This window comes from Copidosoma floridanum, unplaced genomic scaffold, assembly GCF_036245765.1.
Source record: "Copidosoma floridanum isolate Cflo_tuat_1 unplaced genomic scaffold, Cflo_Japanese_pri ptg000025l, whole genome shotgun sequence".
NCBI classification, from domain to species: Eukaryota; Metazoa; Arthropoda; class Insecta; order Hymenoptera; family Encyrtidae; genus Copidosoma; species Copidosoma floridanum.
The window spans coordinates 5118977-5135266 of NW_028321902.1; the positions used below are offsets into that span (position 1 = coordinate 5118977).

Sequence of the window (16290 nt, forward strand, 5' to 3'; positions counted from 1 at the left end):
GTCCGGTCGACAGCTAGGGGCCCGAAAAACACGTCCTTCTGGTACAACAGCTGGATTCTCGAGCCGGTATCCACGTCCATCCGGTAGATTGCGTCCTTTCCACCGTAGTACAGTTTTCTAAATTTTTTTTTTTTTTTTTTTTTTTCATGATCATAATAAATGGTAAAGTAATCCAGCGTATCTGTGCATCGGCAAAACGAATTGTACCGATTCATTTAAACCGATTTAAGTGTATGGTAAAAATACATAAATACGTTATGAATCCGTATTTTTTAAAGTTTATTAGTTTCCAAAATTGTTTACAACTACGTCTGTGTAAGTTTAATTTATTTATAATAAAACGAGAAAAATCGAGACAAGACATATAAATTTTCTCTTGTGTATAGACTGCAGAATTGGGAACGGATACTTTTGGAATTTTTCTGAAAGTATAATGCAGTATTTGTACTTGAAAAAAAATTTTTTTTATAACTACTTACAACTCGGAAAACTAACGTATCGGTCGGAAAATCAATTTTTCTCGATTTGTATTGCAAGTGTTGTTACTTCATTAACGAAAAAAAAAAAAAAAGTACTTTCAAAGCGTTAAAAAATCGACGACTTAGTGCCCAATTACTTATCTCCTAAAATTATACTTGTATACATTCGCAAGAAAAAAAAAAAAAAAAAAAAAAGAAGCTCACCTCGTGGTCGGATCGTAATCGAAGCCCGTCCTCTCAGCCACCTTGAAATTCAACTCTGGCAACAACGAGGGCACGATTGTCTGACACCCGTTGGCAGCCCCATTCCCCTCCAAACAGGCACCCCTGAGCACCCCGGCATCCTCGAAGACCAAAAAATCCCGAACCCTCCGACACTCTGTGCCATTCTCCAGCCTCCATCCCACCCCGCAACCGCACGATCCACCACCCGGGTACCCATAGCAAAACCCAGAACAACGACCACACAGCTCGCCCACCGGTGCTCTCTGGCTCTCTGGTTCCACGGCCAGCACGCCGAGCACCACACCGCCCTCGTCCAAGCGCCTCGTCGAGTTCGCCTCGCAGCCCAACTCTGGCGAATACCTGCACCGGTAGGCCCCGCCGTCGACGTATGCACTCGTCCCGTTGTGGTCTTGGAACAAACAAACAAACGTTTCAATCTCCCGCGGCTATACCCACGATACACGTGAGCTAAACACATGGAAGCTCACAGCCAAAGGCGTTGATCCAGAAGAGATGGTCCCTCGTCACGCTGATGCCGATGGCCCCGTCCTGCGCCACCAGTGTCCTCGAGCCACGGCCCTCGTAGTCCATGGCGAAGATCCTCCTCTGCAGCACCGACGACACGACGATCCGCTTGTTCACCCGATCCAGGGCCATCCCGGCAATGATGCTCTCCCGGCCCAGTGCCGGTGGATCGATCACCCTCGGCTCCCCACCGTCTACCCTCATCCTTACTACCTATACATGCAAACACGCGTCCGTCAGCTATTTGCAGGCGCGTGTGTTTTGCGAGGGGGGTGTATATACTCGCATGGTCGCTCCTCTCGCGGCCGATCTCCCCGTGGTCCATCAGGAATAACCAGCCCTCGGCCGCGTCGACGTCAACCTGGGCCGGCTTGAAGCCTCTCACGCCCACCCCCAGGACCGAGGTTCCCTTGCCCGCGAGCTCCATCAGCCTGACCGAGTTGCTCCTCGTGTCCAGGACGTAAAGCCGCTCGGCCACGTAGTCCACGGCTATGGACGCCGGGAGCCAGCGCTCCTCGCTGTGGTACAGCCTGGCCCGGGGCACGCATCTCGTCAGCCGCGACTCCGCCAGCCCCGTGGTGTATATGCGGCCGGAGCGCGTGCTCCAGACCAGCAGGTTGAGGCCCAAGTGGAAGTCGACGTCGAGGGCGTCCTCTCCATCGGCAAACTCCCCCGTCACTCGGTAGTCGGGGCTTGAGATCGTTAATAGACCCTCGTCTTCTTTGATTAGCAGTACATGGGGGGGACTTTTGGACTGGTCGTTGTGGCTTTGCGGGAGTACTGTCGGCAAAATTAAGAAGAGTTTGGTGGTTTTTTGTGCGAGTGTGGATTTTTACACTGACCTCTGTTGCTGCACGGGGTTATGACGGTTGGTTCGGCGATCGGTAGTGTGCCGATCGACAGCCAGAGTAGGGCGATCGGCAGCATTTTCCTTTTTTTTTTTTTTTTTCGGTTCCTCTCGTCTTTTCTGTTGCGTAAACTGAAATGAACTTTGCTTCTGGCGAATCTTTGCTCGCGTGTTATGAAAGAGGAAGGGAGGAGGTGGAAAAGTGAGGAGGGAACGGGGGAGAAGCCGCTCGACAGGTTTTCTGGGATCGTCGACTCTTCTTCTTTTCTTTTTGTTCTTTATAAAGTACACGCTCTTCCGTTCGAAGCAACGAAAATAAAAAATATTCGGTGCGCTCGAGTTCGTTGACAGAGCGTTAACGTGTGTACTATACTACACATAGTGCAGTGGAAAGATTATTGGTAAAACTATAGGTTTTCTGTATGATAAATCGTGCATACAATCGTTTATTTCACTTATCCATTTATGTAAAACTTACGTGTACGATTGTGCAACGAATAATAAATACATTTTGATTACAGAGTAAATATACATTGTGTTTAAGTAGACAATTATTTACTAACACAATTTCAAGCATCAACATCAGCAACAGTCCTGTTGCACTCGTACTCCGACTCACAGGGTACAAGAGGTGGCTCCTCTAAACTGTTATTGATGCAGCTTTTATTATCCGTTGCATTCAGCTTCTCGCCGTAAGGACAGGCGCACTTGGCCTCCGATTCTCCTTCGATTCCTTTGGAACTCGGAGCGAGAAGACAAAGCTTCTCGCAGCCAAGACTCGCGCATGGCCTGCGGCCGCCGCCTTCGTTTGCTTGGAAATCACGACTGAAAAGTGTCAAAATGTCGTAAAAGCGTGATGAAGTGCTCTCGAGGATTACCATCCCGGCGCCGGTTCTCTTGTCCACTCTAATGATGTGCGTATGAGTAAGAATGTAGAGAAACTCTTGATGGACGACCAACGATTTAGGAAAGTCATATCCATTTGGTAGACTCACTGGCACTCTTTGGTTGTCAGAGCCATCCAGCTTGGAGTGCCAGATCATCCCGTTCCTCCAGTCGTCATAGGATTCCTGAAAAATTCAAAAAGTTATAAAACACCTACATCCCTTAATCCAGCTGTACTACAACTAACGATGACTGATGGTTCGACGTTACCCATGGTTGGCTCCAGTAAATTCTATCCTCCTCGTAGTCGAGAGCGGGGCCAGTTAGCTTATGTTCATTATTCACTTTAACAATGACCATTGACTCAGATCCATCCATCCCAACTCTCGTGATAATATCTCGACGTTGATCATTTAACCGTGCGGCGTAAAATAGATAGCCACGCCGTGGATGCGCCACCACTGTCCTAATAAAACCTTTATCCGCTTGTTTCATGATGATTTTACTGTAATTAGGATTTTTCGCGCTAGTCACGCTTAGGATCGTTGCATAAGCGTAGTCAAACGAGAAGTAATATAGATTCCCGCTCATCCAATCATAGCTGAAATGTTCGACATTGTTTTTTAGCAGTGGGTTAGGAAGCAAAATGGTCTCTTTTTTCTCTCCTTCCAGGTTTAACTGGTAGAGTTTTCTGTAGCCACTAGTATAAAAGAGCTGGTTGTCTTTGGCATTATAGTCCAATGCAAGAAGTGACTCCAACACATGTTGTGTCGTCACGAACCCCTCGGCTAGACCCATAGAGGAGCTCGTATTGTTCAGGAGAAGTGTTTTAATAATTCCGTTCTATGGGGAACATTAGGAGGTAGCTTGTGTTGTTTTCTTGATAACTAAAAAAAATGAAAATAAAATTCCTACCTCGACGTACATCAGGAACTCCTGGGCCGGCCGGCAAGTCAGGCCATCGGGTGCCAACTCGGATCCAAAACTATGACAAACGCATCTGGGCTTCCGACCACCGTCGCCGGAGCGAATACATAATTCCTGGCACTTTGATTCCTCGCAGGGGTCGCTGATAATTTCGTGGGCCTTACAGTTGCTGTTCATTCCAATCATTATTGAAGTGTCACTCATATTCAGCCGTAACACCCGGACATCGCTTGCGTTATTTACGTTCTCTCTAATGACTTTCTACGTAAACATTCATGTTCTGTTGGTTAATATTGCGATGCAAGACATTTAACATACATATATTTTACCTCGGAACCAATCCAATAGACGTACTCGCCGGCAACTGCAACTGAGCGTGGAGTAATATTACAATCTTTGCAATGAATCTTCACATCCTTGCCATCGTAATCGGAGCTCATGAGTTGCGCTTTCCAATTGTACCAGTAGATGCGTCCTTCTACGATGTCCAGAGCCACATCATATTTGATTCTTTCATTCTCGAGAAACTCTTTAAGTTTATTATTATTACTGTTGATAACAATCTCAATAACTTCATCTAAAGAAGGGGTAATCCCTGAGTAGATCACTACACGGTTTTCGCCATCCAGATCAGTTCTGACAATCTGAGAATCATTTAACAAATTTTAGACATTTGTATTTTCTGGTGTGATTGAAACTTAGTTTTGGAGATGACAATAGGTACTTCGTTGTCGTAGAGCATGAAAAGGTACCCCTTGTATGGATTCAAGATGACCTTATTAACTTTTGTGGAGCCAGTTTCTATCAATGTCTGTAACCCTGTCGAATTAAAAATTTGTACAGTAATAGAGTAATGCTCAGCTATGTAGAATCTATCACTAATCGGATCAACTGCAATGCTTTTCGGCTGCCAGGTATTCTTTTGCTTCGGTATTACGATTTTGGATTCTCCATCGTTAATGGAATATGATAAAACCTGGCGCGCTTCAAGATCAGCCCAGTAGATAGTTTTTTTCACGTAATCGTAATACATATATTCGTGATTTATGCTGCTATTGTAGTTCATCAAAGCTTCGCGCTTTTCTCCCTCGAGGTCCGTTTTCCAAATGGTTCCTCCTTGCGCTAACAGGAGGTGGGAATCGCTTGCTGTTTGTGGAAAAATTTATTTTTAAACATGTAAGGATCTCATTTATTGTGGAAAAAAAACTACTTAGTTGAATTAAACTTACTACATGTCTGATGATTGATGTCCTGTTTTTCACCGGCTACGGAGACGAAGAGGCACAGAAGAGCCCCGAAACCGGAAATGAACCACATACCGATTTTTAAAAATATCGGTATGTCCTTTTTTTTTACTTTGATGCGCTCGACTCTAATAACGAAGCAAAAGTCTCGAATTATTATACTCTCGCCCGGGTTTTTATAGTAGTTCAGTTTGCGTGTATCTGTTATTTTGTTTATCTTATCAAAGCTACATTCAGCTTGCAGCTGCAACCTTTTTGTAAAGCCACTGTAATTCAAAAGTCCACGTTGTTGCTTGCTTACATACGATTACTCGTCCTGATTGGTGAAATCGAATTTTTTTTTCAGAAAAATGTTTTTTTACTTGCTATTCGTTTAATTAGTTAAGCTAAAAAAAAAAAAAACGTATTTTCTGCCTTTTTTAAATAATGAAATCTGTGATCCACTTAATAGAAAAATATATATGCGTGAGGTCACAAAAGCGTTAGATGAATTATCATCTTCGTGTTGAATAACATCCGCGTATGTGATGTTAACAGCTGACCCGGGAAATACCCAAAAAGTGTATGATATATTTCCATTAAGTGATTTGAAATGAAAACATCAATTATAATCTACGGCGATACATTTATTTGCTTTAACTACTCTGCTTATTACTGTGTACTTTTCATCATACGGTTAAATTTTTCAATTACATTTTATTTTTTGTAGTAAATCCTAGTCGTATAGTATCCTTTATAAAAGCTTATTTACATGTTAACATTATTCTTGAATCAATGGCCAGGGCTTAGCATACGCAAATTCAGAAAAAAAAATTTCTAAACTGTGTGATCAATATTTATCGCTTATTTTGCTAGATTTTCATTTTTTTTAGAGATACGGGCCTTTAAAGTTAAGACTTTCTTTTCGGCCACACATTTCCAAATTAACATAATACCATGACTTTTTAGTAAATCCTAGTCACGGTGTTCTGTAAAAAAATATATTTGTATGAAAAAATTATATTATAATGAATGGTCAGGGCCTAGTACGCAATAAATTAAAATAAATATTCTTTTTAATTCTAACGAGCAACATTCATCGCTTATTTTGCGATGTCTCTTTTATTCATGGAGTGACAAGTGTTTAAATTTTAGACGTTATTTTTGTCTAATATCTCTAGGTTTAAACCACCATTTTATATGACTCTGCTGAATACACATTTATATTAAACAACTATTCAATTCGCCGAGTGAATATTTTTGTTTGGTGTATTACAAATGAGAGGAATACTCTTGGAGACTATATGTGTTTCGCGATCCCCTCGGTACTCGGGGGCTTTAGAGGTTGTCACCGACTGAATAATCGTGTCCAGCGACCCTCAAAATTGCCGAGTAACAAAATTAGGAATTACAGCAGCTCAAGGCTTTTGTTGACACAAATTTAATGCTACATGATTTACATGATGTTACGAATGAATTAAGACCAGTTCTGAAGATGTGCTAAAAAAAAGTCATCATCAATAACGGGAGACGAATTCGGGATATTGTGTGTAGATTTACTCATACACATCCTAGTTGAAAGTTTATAAAAAACAATAACCATCTAGTTCGAAAATCAAAAAATATCTTTGAAATTCTTTGACGAGCAACATCAGTGTAAAAATCGTTTCATCACCTATCACTTCCCCAGACGGTAAATGATAATTTATTTACTCATTTGTTATGCAACCAGTCTAATTATAAGTATAACATAAAAATGGTGCAAGAAAAACAAAATTCTGTGCACTTTTCTTCGTTACGAGAATCGTAAGGCTGGACAATTTCAATGAAGCATATAACACATGGGTCAAAGAAAAAAATTTTCCAAAATGATGAATAACATAGTTTATTGTACTTTTTCATTATACTAAAATTTCTATACTACAGTGCAACCAAAATGTACTATTTTTATTATAATTGTAGAGCAAACACATTGTGCTGTAGCTCACAATCAGTTCGCATGAGGATGGAAATACAAGCGCACAAAGAATTAAAAAGCGTTAAACAGCAACATCGACGCAGGTCTTGCCGTCCGTGGCATTTATCTTCTCGCCGTAAGGACAGGCGCACTTGGCCTCCGATTCTCCTTCGATTCCTTTGGAACTCGGAGCGAGAAGACAAAGCTTCTCGCAGCCAAAACTCTCGCATGGCCTGCGACCGCCGCCTTCGTTTGCTTGAAAATCGCGACTGAAGATGTTTAAAATGTTGTCAAAGCGTGATGAAGTGCTCTCGAGGATGGCTATCCTGACACCAGTCTTCTTATCCACTTTAGCGATGTGATCCCCACTGAGAATGTAGAGAAACTTTCCAGAGATAACAATCGATTTTGGGTCACCATAAAATCTTTCGTGTGTTGGTAGACTCAATGGCACTTCCTGGATGTCAGAGCCGTCAAGCTTGGAATGATAGACCGTCACGTTCCATGTGAAGTCATCGGATTCCTAGAAAATTTAACACGTCAGAAAAAACTGCATCTCTTACGGCTGTACTACAATTAACGATAATAAGTCAAGGTACGACATATATTACCCTTGCTTGGATCCAGTACATCCTGTCCTCCTCGTAGTCGAGAGTGGGGCCAGTTAGTTGATATACGTAATCCACTTTAACTATGACCATTGACTCAGATCCGTCCATCGCGAGTCTCGTAATGGTAGCAGGAATTTCATCAAATAGTGTGGCGTAAAATAGATAGCCACGCCGTGGATGCGCCACCACTGTCCTAATAAAACCACCTTCTCCCGTTTGTTTCATGATGATTGTACTGTAATTAGGATTTTTCGCGTTTGTCACGTTTAGGATCGTCGCGTCTCGGAACGAAGAGTGATACAGATTCCCGGTCATCCAATCATAGGTAAATTGATTGGCTCTGTTGCTCAGCACGTCGGAGCGCAAATCAGTCTCTTTTGTCTCCCATTCCAGGTTCAACTGGTAGAATTGGCTGTAATCGCTAGTATAAAAGAGCTGATTGTCTTTGGCATTATAGTCCAATGCAAGAAGTGAGTCCCTATAAAGTTGAGTCGTTGTAAATCCGTCGGCTAACCCCGTAGAGGATGTTGTATTGTTCAGGATATGTGTTCTAATGACACCGCTCTGCAGGAAACATTGAAAGGTAGCGTATGTTGTTTTCTTTAAAACAAAAAAAAAGAAAAAAAACAAAAAAGGAAAACTCCTACCTGAATGTATACCAAGAACTCCCGGGCTGGCTGGCAAGTCAAGCCATCGGGTGCCAACTCGGATCCAAAACTATGACAAACGCATCTGGGCTTTCGACCACCGTCGCCGGAGCGAATACATAATTCCTGGCACTTGGCTTCTTCGCAGGGGTCGCTGATAGTTTCGTGGGCCTGACAATTGCTGTTCATTCCAATAATTATCGAAGTGTCACTCATATTCAGCCGTAACACCCGGACATCGCTTGCGTTATTTACGTTCTCTCTAATGACTTTCTGTGTACATACATTAGAAATTTTGTTTTTTCTATGATGTAATGTTCATTTTCCGATCATGTACAAGAATATATATTATACCTCGGTTTCAATCCAATAGACGTACTCGCTTTTAACTATGACTGATCGCGGAGTAACATTACAATCTTTGCAATGCATCCTCATATCCTTGCCATCGTAGTCGGAGCTCATGAGTTGCGCTCTCCAATTGTACCAGTAGATACGTTTATTTTTTAGGTCCAGAGACATATCATATCTGGTCACTCTATATTTAAAAAACTCTTCTCCTACGCCTGGAAAGTTGTCGTCACCTGGTTTCGACCAAAGTTCTTCATGAGAGGGGGTGATCCCTGAGTAGATCACTAGACGGTTTTCACCATCCAAATCAGTTCTGACAATCTGAGAATCATTTAATATGCCTTAGTTATTCGTATTTTCTTGTGTGATTGAAACTTAGTTCTAGATGTAATGTTAGGTACCTCATCGTAGCCAAGTATGAAAAGGTACCCGCTGTATGGATCTAAGAAGGTCTTAAGGAGACTAGTAGTACCGTTCCTGATGATGGTCAGCAACCCTGTCGAATCAAAGATTTGTACAGTAGTGGAGTACTGCTCAGCTACATAGAATTTATTACTAATCGGATCAACTGCAATGCTTTTCGGCTGCCAGGTATTCTTTTGCTTCGGTATGGCGATTTTGGATACTCCATCGTTAATGGAATATGATAAAACCTGGCGCGCTTCAAGATCAGCCCAGTAGATAGTTTTTTTCACGTAATCGTAATACATATATTCGTGATTTATGCTGCTATTGTAGTTCATCAAAGCTTCGCGCTTTTCTCCCTCGAGGTCCGTTTTCCAAATGGTTCCTCCTTGCGCTAACAGGAGGTGGGAATCGCTTGCTGTTTGTGGACAAATTTATTTTAAATATGTAAGGATTTTTTTATTGTGGAAAAAAAACTACATAGTTGAATTAAACTTACTGCATGTGTGATCACGAGTGATGTCCTGTTGCTCGCCGGCTACGGTGACGAAGAGGCACAGAAGAGCCCCGAAACCGGAAATGAACCACATACCGATGAAAATTTAAAATTTCAGTAGGTGCCTTTTTCTACTTTGATGCGCTCGACTCTAATAACGAAGCAAAAGTCACGAATTATTATACTCTCGCCCGGGTTTTTATAGTAGTTCAGTTTGCGTGTATCTATTATTTTGTTTATCTTATCAAATCTTGTTATCGCTTATGGTAGCGCTTTTTTTATGCGTAGCCTAATCCCTTCTTTCCCAATTAAGATTTACATGATGTTGTTCCCTTTGATACGATTACTTTTTATCGTGTCTTGGTTCAACAAGAGATTCTTTTTTTTTTTTTTTTTTCGTGAAAAACAGTTTTTTTATCTCCCGTGGGTGTATTTCGTTGTGAAATAATAAATTAGAAGCTTACTTTTTTATGATAAATGACCTACATAGTGAAGAAACTTAAAATAATACGCCAATCCATTAAGGCGTTAGAAAAAATAAATAATACATGTGTTGTGTCACTTTTGCCTACGCAATGTAAACAGCAGATCCAGGATATTCCCAAAAAGTACAGCCTTTTCGCTTTTCTGATTTGAAATAACATTTCCTGATACACACGTCATAAATCTTTCTCAAGATACTGGAATCACTTGTTCTTGAGATTTTTTTATTGTCTTCGGGTAACAAAATAGCATTGAACTTAATATCCAACAACACTATTAATTCCGTTGGGTCAGTGGGGCACGGCATGGCGTACAATAATGTTATGTCCATGCAAAAAATTTGACAACAGTTGATCACTGTCTTGTGTATATTCTCTTCTTTCTCGTAGTCTCTCTCTGTTTACATAATAAAACTTGGCCTCGGTTCAGCCAGCTTCCTTATCTATTTACCGAATTTCTCACGCTTCCTTGGCAGCATTTGTTTTAATCTTCTTACATTCGACTTTAGTGTTGCCCACGAGGCTCTGCTTGGATGTGTGCAGTACGCACATAGTAAATTACTTTTGCTTATACGCTAACGAACTAATGAATTAATTTTAACATTACACTTTGTGTATTGGCCATATGTTTATATATATTGTCTCATTGTTAATAAGTGCCAATTATTGCAGCTTTTATTTAAATTGTTTAACCTTCATAGCGAACAGTTTCGTGACATAACCTTCCCTTGCGTATTTATTTTATCTCATTTTGTTCTCTATGTACTGCAATAGACAATAAAGGCTTATTTTTTTAGTATCTTGTTATTTGCTGTAGGCCGGTATACTATTCTTCTATTGTATCTCGTTCAAAATATCGCATTCATTCGAATTTTTGTATAAATGTTTAAACCAGCGCATGTGAATTTTATGTAATTTGTCAATTTCTGCCATGTATTTATACGGATGAAATGCCCTTGACATGATAAAGCGTTTTTGAATTGAATGGAATTCCCATTTAAATCTCATAATATTTGGTGGGCATTCGTGGTCTCATTTCAAGAATGTTAATGTAATATAACTGTGGGATTAATATTGGACCCGCATCATTCCCGCTTTATAAAGTACTCCGGTGTCTCCAACACAGCCTCCAATACTAATAGTTTTGTTTTCGTGCGGGAAAAACCAGTACAGACTGTACAGAGAAGCATAAGCGCGAAGACGTGGGTATGAATATCGCGTATACAAGGGGTCCACAATGTCCATAATTGCAAGATATCATTACGTATAGTCTAGTAGTCAAAGGACCAAAAAAGTAGTGTAAGTCAACGCCCTATCGGCCGGCAAACTCCTCCGTCACCCGGTAGTCCGGGCTTGAAAATTTGATAAACGTACCAAAAATAGACATCATTTTATGACTCAGTCATCATGTTTCAGTAAAGATCACTATTTTCTCCAGACGGGAGGTAATAATTTACACACTCGTCTATTACGTTACTAGTGCATGAAGCTACCCGAACAGAAATTGAATTCAGGCACTGAACAGGTCCTGGACAGGTGCCTGAGCTGCCTGCGTAGGACCTGCTCGGGCATTAATGGATTTTTTTTTTCTTACACCGTCATTAGTTGTGTTTAATTCTTTAAAAATTTCTTGCGAATAAGTATCGCTCTGAATTTCTTGCTCAACAAACTGTACAGCTAAGTTTTCACTAATATTATCTGTAAGTTGAGCTTTTTTTTTTATTATTTCCGTTAAATCCGTTTGGTTTTCTTTTTTCCGAAATTTTTCTTTTACGAATAATTTGCATTCTATATTTATTTCGCGTCTTTCGTCGAGAATAATGGTTTTGCTCCATTTTAGATTAATTGAAAAAAAGGTTAAGACTATACTGTATAGTAGCAGACAGTTGATGTCAGTTCAGGCAAGAGCACCGGACCTGTACAGGAACTGTGCACAACCTGAACTCACATATGCAGAAAATGCCTATTTTGCCTGTGCAGGACCTGCACAGGCAGTCAGGCAAGCTACGGCACATTTCTATTCGGGTACCGATCTAACAAGTACAAGTAGAAATATGTTGGTAAAATAAAACTCTTGTACTTTTCAATTAATTGATAAAATCGTGGTAACGTAAGATCACGGTATAACATAATATTTACGAGTTAATTTATATGTATGGTGGGAAAATTTTTTTACACTTGGTCTGAATACGTTGAATTACATTGTTTATTTCCATTCTTTATTTAGAAACAGTTACTATGTATACTATTGACACTACTGTGAAACACAAATGAATTGTTACATCATCAAAACTACAGAGCAAGTACATCGTGCTTCAGCGTGCAAATATATGAAGAATGAATGAAAACATTTGAGTATAAAATACATAGGAAGACGCTTCAAACAGCAACATCAGCAACACTCCTGTTGCACTCGTACTCCGACTCACAGGGTACAAGAGGTGGCTCCTCTAAACTGTTATTGATGCAGCTTTTATTATCCGTTGCATTCAGCTTCTCGCCGTAAGGACAGGCGCACTTGGCCTCCGATTCTCCTTCGATTCCCTTGGAACTCGGAGCGAGAAGACAAAGCTTTTCGCAGCCAAGACTCGCGCATGGCCTACGCCCGCCGCCTTCGTTTGCTTGAAAATCACGACTGAAGATGTTTAAAATGTTGTTAAAGAAAAGTGAGGATCTCGCAAAATAGATCATTTCAGCACCAGTCTTCTTATCCACTCTGACGATGTAATCCAAACTGAGAATGTAGAGAAACTTCCCGTGGACGACCAACGATTTAGAGTAGACAAAGCTCTCTGGTAGAGTGACTGGCACTTTCTTGATGTCCGAGCCGTCCAGATCGGAGTGGTAGAATGTAAAGTTTAACTCGTAGTCGTCGGATAACTAAAAAATTCAACAAGTCGATAAATGATCGTATCTCTTAGAACTGCTACAATCAACAATAATCTAAATTTCTGCATTACCTCTATTTGGCTCCAGTACATCCTATCCTCCTCGTAGTCGAGAGCAGGGCCAGTTAGTTTTTTCGTGTTTTCCATTTCAAGCACGACCATTGACTCGGACCCATCCATCCCAACTCTCGTGATGGTATTCCGGAGTGAATAAATAAACCATGTGTTGTAGAATAGATAGCCCCGCCGTGGATGCGCCACCACTGTCTTAATAAAACCTTCTTCCGCTTGTTCCATGATAATTTTACTGTAAATAGGATTCCTCGCGTTTGTCACGCTCAGGATTGTCGCGTCAGCGTAGTAGCGCGAGAAGTAATACAGATTCCCGGTCATCCAATCATAGGTTAATTGATCGGCTTTGCTGCTCAGCAGGTCGGGGCTCAAGATGGTCTCTTTTTTCTCTCCTTCCAGGTTTAACTGGTAGAGTTTTCTGTAGCCACTAGTATAAAAGAGCTGGTTGTCTTTGGCATTATAGTCCAATGCAAGAAGTGACTCCAACACATGTTGTGTCGTTACGAACCCCTCGGCTAGACCCATAGAGGAGCTCGTATTGTTCAGAAGAAGTGTTTTAATAATTCCGTTCTATGGGGAACATTAGGAGGTAGCTTGTGTTGTTTTCTTGATAACTAAAAAAAATGAAAATAAAATTCCTACCTCGACGTACATCAGGAACTCCTGGGCCGGCCGGCAAGTCAGGCCATCGGGTGCCAACTCGGATCCAAAACTATGACAAACGCATCTGGGCTTCCGACCACCGTCGCCGGAGCGAATACATAATTCCTGGCACTTTGATTCCTCGCAGGGGTCGCTGATAATTTCGTGGGCCTGACAGTTGCTGTTCATTCCAATCATTATCGAAGTGTCACTCATATTCAGCCGTAACACCCGGACATCGCTTGCGTTATTTACGTTCTCTCTAATGACTTTCTACGTAAACATTCATGTTCTGTTGGTTAATATTGCGATGCAAGACATTTAACATACATATATTTTACCTCGGAACCAATCCAATAGACGTACTCGCCGGCAACTGCAACTGAACGTGGAGTAATATTACAATCCTTGCAGTGAATCTTCACATCCTTGCCATCGTAATCGGAGCTCATGAGTTGCGCTTTCCAATTGTACCAGTAGATGCGTCCTTCTACGATGTCCAGAGCCACATCATATTTGATTCTTTTATTCTTGAGAAACTCTTTAAGTTTATTATCATTACTGTTTATAATAATCTCCACAACTTCATCTAAAGAAGGGGTAATCCCTGAGTAGATCACTACACGGTTTTCGCCATCCAGATCAGTTCTGACAATCTGAGAATCATATAATATGCCTTAGTTATTTGTATTTTCGTTCTGCAGATGACAATAATTACCTCGATATTGTAGAGCATGAAAAGGTACCCTTTGTATGGATCCAAGATGACCTTATTAACTTTTGTGGAGCCAGTTTCTATCATTGTCTGTAACCCTGTCGAATTAAAAATTTGTACAGTAGTGGAGTACTGCTCAGCTACATAGAATTTATTACTAATCGGATCAACTGCAATGCTTTTCGGCTGCCAGGTATTCTTTTGCTTCGGTATTGCGATTTTGGATACTCCATCGTTAATGGAATATGATAAAACCTGGCGCGCTTCAAGATCAGCCCAGTAGATAGTTTTTTTCACGTAATCGTAAAACATATATTCGTGATTCATGCTGCTATTGTAGTTCATCAAAGCTTCGCGCTTTTCTCCCTCGAGGTCCGTCTTCCAAATTGTTCCTCCTTCCGCTAACAGGAGGTGGGAATCGCTTGCTGTTTGTGGACAAATTCATTTTAAATATGTAAAGATGTCATTTATTGTAGAAAAAAACTACTCAGTTGAATTAAACTTACTGCATGTCTGATCACGAGTGATGTCCTGTTGCTCGCCGGCTACGGTGACGAGGAGGCACAGAAGAGCCCCGAAACCGGGAATGAACCACATATCGATTTTTAAAAATATCAGTCTGTCCTTTTTTTTTACTTTGATGCGCTCATCTCTAATATCGACGCAAAAGTCACGAATTATTATGCTCTTACCCGGGATTTTATAGTAGATGATAGCTCAGTTCGCCTATACCTATTTTCTTTAATCTTATCTAAGCGAGTTTCAGCATATTTATAGCTGCAACCTTTTTTTTTATAGCCCCTGAAATCAAAATGTTCGTTTTATTGTTTGCTCATGTAGGGGTACTTACCTTACTTTGGTATAATGAAATAATATTTTTTTTGACAATCAAAATTTTTTTTACTTCTGTTAGTTTATTTGGTTGCCATAAAATAAAAAGTTACTTCTTCTATGTTAATATGTGACGAAATTTGTTATCTAGTTGAAAAAAAAAGATAGTCATTAGTGAAATCATAAAAGCGTTAGAAGGTAAATTATAACTTTGTGAAGTACATCTTGTGCTTATGTCATATAAACAGCAGATCTGGGATATTCCCAGTTTGAAATAACAACTTCAAATACGCTTTATAAATCTGGCCCAACATTGTGCACTTACAGGTAACGTCATCTTTTTTTATGCCAAACAAGACGTCGAAAAACTTAATCAATAACCTAAATCGTTTGTTCCAAAAATTTACAGGAAATTTTATGGATCGTATAATCAATAAAAATATTTTTCCAGTTCTGTAAAACACGGTACAGGTGTGACGAACGGAGACGTTCGAACGCGCCTTGTGTTTTTTCCTTACATCCCTCTCTCGTTGAGTTTAAATGACGGAACCGAACAACAATACGCCCTTTCTATGATTGAACTGATTGAAGTCTAAAATACGTAAATATATATTTTTGTTTCAACACGTTTTCCGATGTTTACGTGTAAACAGGTGAAAGATAATATTAGATACTTAATTTTTTGATACTTGATTACTTTCAACGAAGTGACGTCGAATGGGTCAAGTATACCTATAAAATGCGCAGTTTTAATGTGATAATGTTGCAATTGTTAAACCACTAAGTGACGTCATCCTAGAACGAGATTTATCTTCTGCACGTTAGAAAGAAAAGTTGAGTAATGTTAGTACAATAGTATACGTATGTATTATTACTTTGAATTACCAGTAGTTATTTCTTGCGGATAAGTACAATGATGTGTGGAATTTTACAATTGAACCTCTGTTGCGTGTATACGTGATGACCGTATCCTGAGAAATTCATTCATATAATCAAATAAATATTATTATGATGTGTAAAATATTAATAATTATGTGAAGTCACACGTTATTCTATACTTGGAGTGTGACATGGAATTTTAG

General features: G+C 40.3%; 2 protein-coding genes across 2 annotated transcripts; both read right to left on the reverse strand.

Moving 5' to 3' along the window:
- Nucleotides 1-7150: 7150 nt before the first annotated feature.
- LOC149373953 (low-density lipoprotein receptor-related protein-like) lies at nucleotides 7151-9672 on the reverse strand. The gene is made up of 6 exons (XM_089595488.1): nucleotides 9582-9672; nucleotides 9079-9500; nucleotides 8681-8998; nucleotides 8327-8599; nucleotides 7680-8243; nucleotides 7151-7591 (listed from the first exon to the last, which is right to left on the reverse strand). Exons 1-6 carry the CDS (start codon nucleotides 9670-9672, stop codon nucleotides 7151-7153), a joined length of 2109 nt encoding a protein of 702 aa, XP_089451614.1.
- Nucleotides 9673-12439: 2767 nt separating this feature from the next.
- On the reverse strand, nucleotides 12440-13569 carry LOC149373954 (low-density lipoprotein receptor-related protein 2-like). The gene is made up of 2 exons (XM_089595489.1): nucleotides 13021-13569; nucleotides 12440-12940 (listed from the first exon to the last, which is right to left on the reverse strand). The coding sequence occupies exons 1-2, from the start codon at nucleotides 13543-13545 to the stop codon at nucleotides 12440-12442; spliced, it is 1026 nt and encodes a 341-aa protein (XP_089451615.1). The 5' UTR covers nucleotides 13546-13569.
- Nucleotides 13570-16290: the final 2721 nt, after the last annotated feature.

Excerpts from the sequence above, each read along its gene's own strand:
- LOC149373953 (XM_089595488.1), bottom strand. The coding sequence starts at position 9,672 with ATGTGGTTCATTTCCGGTTTCGGGGCTCTTCTGTGCCTCTTCGTCACC. Across the intron at positions 8,600-8,680 it reads TCTATTGGATTGAAACCGAG|AAAGTCATTAGAGAGAACGT; the intron begins GTATAATATATA and ends GTATGTACACAG. Across the intron at positions 8,244-8,326 it reads AGTTCTTGGTATACATTCAG|AGCGGTGTCATTAGAACACA; the intron begins GTAGGAGTTTTC and ends TGTTTCCTGCAG.
- LOC149373954 (XM_089595489.1), bottom strand. The coding sequence starts at position 13,545 with ATGGGTCTAGCCGAGGGGTTCGTAACGACACAACATGTGTTGGAGTCA. Across the intron at positions 12,941-13,020 it reads TGTACTGGAGCCAAATAGAG|TTATCCGACGACTACGAGTT; the intron begins GTAATGCAGAAA and ends TGAATTTTTTAG.